We start from the raw sequence: 9040 nt of genomic DNA, 5'->3' as shown, positions 1-9040 counted from the left end.
ATGGTTTATATGGGAAAGTGATGGGAACCGAGACTGAGTTCTTAGAGGTTATCAGACATAAATGGTGTGTGTGTGTGTGTGTGTGTGTGTGTGTGTGTGTGTGTGTGCATGTGTGGCCAGAAGACTGAAGTCAAACCCAAGGCAGAGTGGTCAGTTTTATAAAGGCATAAGATATATACTTAAATTTGCTGTAAATGTTGAATAATGTTTTAGTATGTGCTGTGTGATGGTTAAGGCACACTTGCTATAAAAATGCTATTTATTGCTCATCTCAAACTCTTCTGAATTAGGCACCTCGGTTTTCATCTGGTGACCAGAATAGAGATTGCAAAGTTAAATGATTACAGAGGAGGAAAGCTACACTTCCCAGGGGAAGTGGGATGGGTAGGGGGCAGACCCAGTGGGGGCAGGGCAGCCTGGAACACCTGGCACACATTCCTGGTTGCAGCTGGCTGATGTTCAGGGAAGGGACTTCAACTCCCTATGCTCAGATGTGGAGATTTCTTCTCTAGCCGAACTTCTTGGCCTTTTCCCAGTGCCTCAGCACCAACAGGCCTCTCAGGACACACCCCAGAGCTGCGGAAGAGCTAATGTCCTCAAGGGGTATCCAGCGCTGACTTGCTGAGTTGTGGACCTCAGGCAGGCAAGTCTGGTTTACCAGCCTTCTCAGTTAGCACAGAGACGCCAATTGGAACTTCGAAGACTTGTCGTCAGAAATTTCTGGGCGGAAACTTCCTGGGGTTGCTGCGAGCTTTTTGAGGCTTCTCAGCTTCAGATGCAAGTGAGTGGGTGTCTCACAGAGAAGCAAAGAGAAGAGAACAGGAGAGAGGTGTTTCCCTTGACTGTGGAAACTTTATAAAGAAAACTTAGCTTCCCCGGAGCAGTCAGCGTCAGAGTTCTGTCCTTGACACTTGAGTCTCCACAAGACTGTGAGAAGGAAACCCTTTCCTGGGGCTGGGTGCCATGCAGCAGCCCATGAATTACCCATGTCCCCAGATCTTCTGGGTAGACAGCAGTGCCACTTCGTCTTGGGCTCCTCCAGGGTCAGTTTTTCCCTGTCCATCTTCTGGGCCTCGAGGGCCGGACCAAAGGAGACCGCCACCTCCACCACCACCTGTGTCACCTCTACCACCGCCATCACAACCACCCCCACTGCCGCCACTGATCCCTCTAAAGAAGGACCACAACACAAATCTGTGGCTACCGGTGATATTTCTCATGGTTCTGGTGGCTCTGGTTGGAATGGGATTAGGAATGTATCAGATCTTCCACCTGCAGAAGGAACTGGCAGAACTCCGTGAGGTAAGCCTAGCACATGGGTTAGCAAGCCCTTGAGTTTCTGGCTGCAACCTGACTCTGCTGCGTGGGAGTAGGGACTTGCTATGGCCCATGTGGGCTACTGTGTTGCTTGCAATGATTTGGGGTTGTTTTTGTTGTTGTTGTTCTTAAAGGCAAAGATCTTTTCAATCCCCTCTATTTTAGAAAAGAGTTCTTAGAGTCTCTTCTTTAGAGTTGGAGAATCAGGTGCACACGCCCCTCAAAGAGAGTTGTTCTCAGCCTGTGGGTCGCGACCCCTCAGTGAGGGGAGTCAAACCACTCTTTTACAGGGGTTGTAGATCAGACATTCAGCATCTCAGATATTTACATTATGGGTTTGTAACTGTAGCAAAGTTTCAGTTATGAAGTAACCATGAAATCATTTTATGGTTGGGGGTTGCCATAACCTTAAGGATGATGCAGCGTTAGAAATGTTGAGAACCACTGCTCACAGGAAGTTATTTTCCATCTTCTAGAGAATTCGAAGCAAATAATTATTCCTCTCTGAGTTGTCAAGGGTGTTTGGTGAGCTTCTCGCTGCTTCGAGTTTAGTGATTCAAGGATGAAAATCAATTCTGTGTCTTGTTCAGAAGTGTAAATAAACTTTTTTTCTTCAAAGACACTTAGAAGCCTTAGTACTACTCTGGATACAATTGCATGGCCAAATCCTAACTCAGGCCAGGTCTGACACACCTAGTCCTCTTTCTATGGACTGCTGTGACTTCTGCTTCCTTGGCTTAAATAACTGCACATTTACTCTATGACTCTCTTTTTCTCACTAGTTCACCAACCAAAGCCTTAAAGTATCATCTTTTGAAAAGCAAATAGGTAAGTAATTTTATGTCTGCCTTATGAGTTCCCATAGCTGGTCTTCAACACTCAACAAAGTTGGGAGGATGCCTGGGATTCTGTTCCTTTCTTGGACTTATGTTTCCTAGGCATGAAACCCTGAGGAGCTTTTGGCACTTTGTTTAGTGTGTTTCTGTGAACGATGTGAAAATATTGACTGTAGCTTATTGCTCAATATCAGTGTATCTGAATGAACACTGCCCGCAACTCAAATGAATTTGGACTTGACTTTGGAAAGAGACACACATATAGCCCTGGACCTTTTCCCTTGGCTCCTTCCAAGGGTATCTTGGTCCCATCTTACACTGTGGTGGCTGTGACTCCTAGAGACAGAAAGGGAATAGAGGCAAAAATACTAGATGTAAAATACTAGGCCAATTAGATTCAGTGCCCAAGTCTGAAACTGGGACTAGGAGAACAGTCCCCCAGTGCCTTGCTACCTATTAGGACTTTCCAATGCACAGAGAAACTTCCATCTCTCAGTCGTGGCCCAGAAATGAGAAGCAAATACAAAGCTGATTTCCTTTGTAAGGGCAACATTACAGGTGTATTCTAATAACTTTGAAGAAAACCAAACCATCCATAAAAAGGGGATGGATCCACCACAGTGCAGCTTGGTCTACATGTGAGTCCCTCAACAACTAGAGAGGGGGTTGTCCTTGAATCTTTTGCCTTCCTCTAGATCCCATTCCCCTAATTGGGCTGCCTTGTCTGGTCTCAGTGGGAGAGTATGTGCCTAGTCCTGAGTGACTTGATGTGCTAGAGTGGATTGATACAGGGTGTAGCAGAGGCTCCCTTCTCAAAGGAGAAGAGGAGGGGAGGGACTGTGTGAGGGGAGGATGGGGGAGGGACTGCAATCTGATGTAAATTGAATAAATTAATTAATGGAAAGGAAGGAAGGAAGGAAGGAAGGAAGGAAGGAAGGAAGGAAGGAAGGAAGGAAGACAGACAGTGACCAGTCATCTCCTGTGTGAGGATATAAGCTCTTTCAGGGGTCACCATGGTGTGCTCTGGTTTTCAACTTTGCATCCGAAGGACCAGAGCCCAGGATACACAGGCACAGTGTAAATAACTTGTTAGAAAAACAAAACCTCTCAGGATTTCTAAAGTGAAATCATTTGAAATCAGTGGAGCATGGCTTGTGAAACAGATGGTAATCACCCATTTTCACCCACTTGATGGAATCGTTTTAGTGAATAGAAGTCAAATGAACAGATGAGTCAGGTCGCCTGCCCCAGTGCTTATCTTCTTTATACCAACGTAGATGTCCAGAAATTGATAAACCATCACAAGAGTATCAAAATCGCAACTTGACTATTAAGAGGAGCTGATTTAAAGAAAGGAATATTTATTTCTTCCATCAAATTCATAAAAAGGAAAAAACTCAAAGATTATCAAATATGGGAGAAAAAAAAGCCGTATTTGGCACAAGTTTCATCCAATGCGCATGGAAATTGCTGTTAAGAATCCTGAAGAACACTGGGAAAGTTCATTCCAAGGTCTTGAACTGTTAGTCTACCTTGTAATTACATCACCAAAGGATTCTTTTAGTTAAGAGTGTGTATATATATATATATATATATATATATATATATACACACACACATATGTATATGTATATATATGTATATACACACACACACACACGCACGTTTGTGTGTGTGTGTGTGTGTGTAGTGTTCATCACTTTCTTATAAAACAACAACAGTTTGAACAGTTTGGAAGAAGCTGAACTCTCACAATAGAAGATGAGTTGAAATACAATAGGGGAACATCATGAACAGCAACCAAAACCACCTTGTGGGACTTTTAATGCCACGAATATTGTGTACTTAATGCTGTTAGGTAACGAGACACATTATCAAAGGCCATTTTCAGTTTAATAATAAAATTACATGTGCATGTTTTTAAACTTCTAAGAAAATACTTTTTCAAACATTTATTTTATTGTGTGTTTATGTACACGTGCACATGTGTGTTCCAGAGCTTGTGTGTAGAGTTCAGAGAACAACCTGTGGGAATAAGATCTCTCCTTCTACCTGTGGGTTCCAGGGGTCAAACTCAGGTGCTCAGGCTTGGCAACAAGTGCCTTTTCTCACTCGGCCATCTGCCCAGTCCTATTTCTTTTTACACTGCTACCTTCCCCATAGTTAGCTAACTGGACATCATATTTATATATCAGGGCTTTAGAGAGCCTCCCATGACAGAGGCTTAGTCTTGGTTGGTGATTGAGAATGAGAGAGAAGGGTGGATGCCTTTTCTCAGCAAGCTGATAGCACAGTGGAGAAGAGGAACAAAAACAAACCCACAACACAGTTTCAATCTGTACTAAGAATGATACAAAGCAGAGTGGTCTGGAAAAGTCCTTTATAGGGTGGTTTGCACTAATGCACAAGGGATCAGCCAGACACGTCTTGGAGAGAAGAGTTGTGTAGGTAGGATATTCTCCATTTCACATGCAAGGAGCCTGAGGCAGGAAAAGGTCTTTTCTTGTATTTCTGGATATTGTTAGAACCTCTCGAGCAGATACTTATAGGAATATGTTTTATGAGAATAACATAATACTAGACTGTATGAGGAATATAAAGGTAAGCAATTGCGTTTCTTGTTCGTGCGTGGCAGAATGCCAGGTTAGCTGCTCAGGTCATAGTCTTGCCTATCCTGTTCACTCACTTTTTTCAAGGGGGCTTGTCCCAGGTGCTAGAGAGGACGCTAGAAAGGACACGATTGTTTCTAGGGTGATCTCAATAGAATGGGCTATTTTCACACCCAGGGTGTGTTTTATAGTCTACTCTAAGCCTGAGGTAGACAAGTACCTTCCTATAAATATTTTTTAATGTATCAGTTAGCTGAATTCATGAAGCCCAGTAATAGATTTCTACCTTAGCTGAAATATTTGAAGTTAGAGAAACAGTGTTTATTTTTAAGAATATTATCAATGTTAACTATGTCAATTTAATTTACTGATGCTGTGCTAAACAAGGCTAAATGCTCTTGTGACTTTACCATATTGTCAAATGCCATTAGGGAAAGACTTGGTGGCCAGGCTCTCAAAGCCCAGCAGTGTTAGGACTGGTTTAGTCATAAAGTGTTTATTCCAGAGAGGTACAGTTTTCCTGAACAAGAAGAAAGCAAAGACATATATATATATATATATATATATATATACACACACACACACACACACACACACACACACACACACACACACACACACATATATATGTGTCACCTTTTCTAGACTCTCATCAGCCAGCAGAATCGGGATAATAGTCAGCCTGGGTACACATTGGTTGCCTCCATCACTATAGTCAGTCAGCTTCTAATATCTTTTTGCAGATCATATATAATTAGGGGAGTAATCTTGACCTAAAGGGGCCAAGGCAAGTTCTAAATGGAGTAACAGAAATAGCAGTCTTGTGCAGCAATGTTTGTATTCGCTGTTTTATTGCAATGTTTTATATCTATCTATCTATCTATCTATCTATCTATCTATCTATCTATCTATCCATCTATCTAAAATCTTTCCCTATATATATATATATGTGTGTGTGTGTGTGTGTGTGTATATATAGTTGCCCCAGCAAGGAGAAGCCAGAAGTATCAAGAAAGGGAATGACAGAGGGATTTTAGGTTTCAAAGGTTGAAGGGTCATAGTTGACAAAAGGTGCTGAAGGGTTTCCCAAAGGAAGAGCAGTGAAGATGGTGTTCAGAGAATTGACAGGAATTTAACACCGAGATCTCATCTGGAGGGTGTTGCAGACAGAATGAGGAAAGGCCCAGGGGCGGGGAAGAAGGGGCATAACTAGGTCATAGGACTCCTGCTGTGTGCAAGTGCTCAGTGTGATGGAGGAGGAGGGGCAAGGCAAAGGCAACCTGAGGAACTAAAAATCTGGGCAACCTCATGACCTGTGAGGAGGCCTCAGTAGAGTCAGTTTGGGAATAGACTGTAGGATGATGACCAGAAGGTGAATCAGTCACCTTTTCTAGACTCTCATCAGCCAGCAGAATCGGGATAATAGTCAGCCTGGGTGCACATTGGTTGCCTCCATCACTATAGTCAGTCAGCTTCTAATATCTTTTTGCAGATCATATATAATTAGGGGAGTAATCTTGACCTAAAGGGGCCAAGGCAAGTTCTAAATGGAGTAACAGAAATAGCAGTCTTGTGCAGCAATGTTTGTATTCGCTGTTTTATTGCAATGTTTTATATCTATCTATCTATCTATCTATCTATCTATCTATCTATCTATCTATCTATCTATCCATCTATCTAAAATCTTTCCCTATCTTGTCTTTTTAAACTGTTTTTGAAATACACACTCCTATGAGTCCCCCAGTTTAGATTTTCTCTGTGAGTGTGTACTAGAATATTTCATCTTATGCTCTGAAAATCTTATATTTAAATGATGGTATTTAGAGTTCTATCAAGACATATCATAGTCGGCCTTTATCGTAATAATTTTCACATGTCTTTTATCTCTCTGTTATGCAGCCAACCCCAGTACACCCTCTGAAAAAAAAGAGCCGAGGAGTGTGGCCCATTTAACAGGTTTGTGTCTGGAAGGAGTGGGTGGGGACAGAAAGCCTTTGGAAAACTGTGGACCAACTGCTAAATTTCCATTGCAGCTCTTGGAAAGTATTACTGACAACTGTAGTTATCACTCAAGATCATCCTTATCTCTTGGATCTCATGACCTTAGTCTGACAAAACTTAATGCTATGGAATTATGTATGATTTGGTCTTGCCCATGCAAAGCATACTCTTTTCAACCATTCCAAAATCTGCAGGGGGATTTGTGACATAGGTCCAACAGGAGGAGCATCAGAGGGTGAAATGGTGAACTATTTTGAGTAAGAAGAGACAGTTCTGGCATTTGTGGGCTTTCAGACTAAGATTATAAAGTGAAGAAGTGGTTTGGTATAATATGGTATGAGCACCTCCACTAGAAAAATAAACATAAAAAATGTGGGTAAATATCACACTAAGAGGTCTACCAGCTCCTGTAATCACATGGAGACTGTAGACAAGTTCATCTGGATCCACAAACATTTATTGAGTACTTGCTGTGTGTAGGTACATTTAATCCTATGTGAATACAAAGGAAGGAGATTAGCCCAAAAGAAGAGGCCAAGGAATCCAAACTAAATGAGGAGATGGACCACATAATCATGAGACTTTGTCCAGATGTTGAACTCCAGAGATCCCCTTTTTTATGGAGGAGTCCCCAAGCCCAGAAGTGTAGGAACTAGTTTAAATTATAAAGTGTTTATTGCAGAGATCTGAAATTATCCTCATAATCTTCCCCGAGTTTCACCTGAGGCACACACTAACTTTGTCCCATTTATATGGATGATTAAAATGAGGTGGGGAATTTGGAAAACGTGCTGAAGAAACTCAGTGGGGGACCATGTTTTACCTCCTCAGCCACTTTTTCATCAGAAGTCATTCCATATAGAACTTTAGTTAAGGGGTGCATGTCAGGTGTGTGAGCCTTTCTGCCTGAACGTTCCTCTCTGGTCTATTACAGGGAACCCCCACTCAAGGTCCATCCCTCTGGAATGGGAAGACACATATGGAACCGCTCTGATCTCTGGAGTGAAGTATAAGAAAGGTGGCCTTGTGATCAACGAAGCTGGGTTGTACTTCATATATTCCAAAGTATACTTCCGGGGTCAGTCTTGCAACAACCAGCCCCTAAACCACAAGGTCTATATGAGGAACTCTAAGTATCCTGGGGATCTGGTGCTAATGGAGGAGAAGAGGTTGAACTACTGCACTACTGGACAGATATGGGCCCACAGCAGCTACCTGGGGGCAGTATTTAATCTTACCAGTGCTGACCATTTATATGTCAACATATCTCAACTCTCTCTGATCAATTTTGAGGAATCTAAGACCTTTTTTGGCTTGTATAAGCTTTAAAGGAAAAAGCATTTTTAAATGATCTACTATTCTTAATCATGGGCACCAGGAATATTGCCTTGAATGAGAGTCTTCTTAAGACCAATTGAGATTAATTAAGACTACATGAGCCACAAAGACCTCATGACCGCAAGGTCCAACAGGTCAGCTATCCTTCATTTTCTCGAGGTCCATGGAGTGGTCCTTAATGCCTGCATCATGAGCCAGATGGAAGGAGGTCTGTGACTGAGGAACATAAAGCTCTGGACTGCTGTGTGACAATGCAGAGGCACAGAGAAAGAACTGTCTGATGTTAAATGGCCAAGAGTATTTTAGCCATTGAAGAAGACACCTTTACACTCACTTCCAGGGTGGGTCTACTTACTACCTCACAGGAGGCCATTTTTGAGACATAGCTGTGGTATGAATATACAAGGGTGAGAAAGGAGGCTCATTTGACTGATAAGCTAGAGACTGAAAAAAAGACAGTGTCCCATTGGCACCATCTTTACTGTTACCTAATGTTTTCTGAGCCCACCTTTGTTGCCAACGGAGAAGTAAGAGGGATGTTTGAGGCACAAATCATTCTCTACATAGCATGCATACCTCCAGTGCAATGATGTCTGTGTGTTTGTATGTATGAGAGTAAACAGATTCTAAGGAGTCATATAAATAAAATATGTACATTATGGAGTACATATTAGAAACATGTTACATTTGATGCTAGATATCTGAATGTTTCTTGGCAATAAACTCTAATAGTCTTCAAAATCTTTTATTATCAGCTACTGATACTGTTTTCCTTTAATACAACTAGTATTTATGTTTTGTACATCCTAATGAGGAAAAGACAAATAAAATTATGTTATAGAATACAGAAATGCCTTAAGGACATAGACTTTAGAAATCAGTGAGGTGTGCTTATTGTTTCTTTTCTCCGTGGCTTCTTCATTCATAATGACTTCGGAG

The 9040-nt window shown here is 41.8% G+C and overlaps 1 protein-coding gene across 1 annotated transcript; it reads left to right on the top strand.

Annotated features, from left to right (window-relative positions):
• Positions 1–889: 889 nt before the first annotated feature.
• Faslg (Fas ligand) lies at positions 890–8148 on the top strand. The gene is made up of 4 exons (XM_021170968.2): positions 890–1302; positions 2100–2145; positions 6662–6718; positions 7698–8148. The coding sequence occupies exons 1-4, from the start codon at positions 964–966 to the stop codon at positions 8090–8092; spliced, it is 837 nt and encodes a 278-aa protein (XP_021026627.1). The 5' UTR covers positions 890–963; the 3' UTR covers positions 8093–8148.
• Positions 8149–9040: the final 892 nt, after the last annotated feature.

Source organism: Mus caroli, unplaced genomic scaffold (assembly GCF_978045245.1).
Source record: "Mus caroli unplaced genomic scaffold, Mus_caroli_1 scaffold_1, whole genome shotgun sequence".
Classification (NCBI taxonomy): Eukaryota; Metazoa; Chordata; class Mammalia; order Rodentia; family Muridae; genus Mus; species Mus caroli.
The sequence above is the reverse complement of the archived record's forward strand: the minus strand, read 5'-3'. Positions and strand labels throughout refer to the sequence as shown.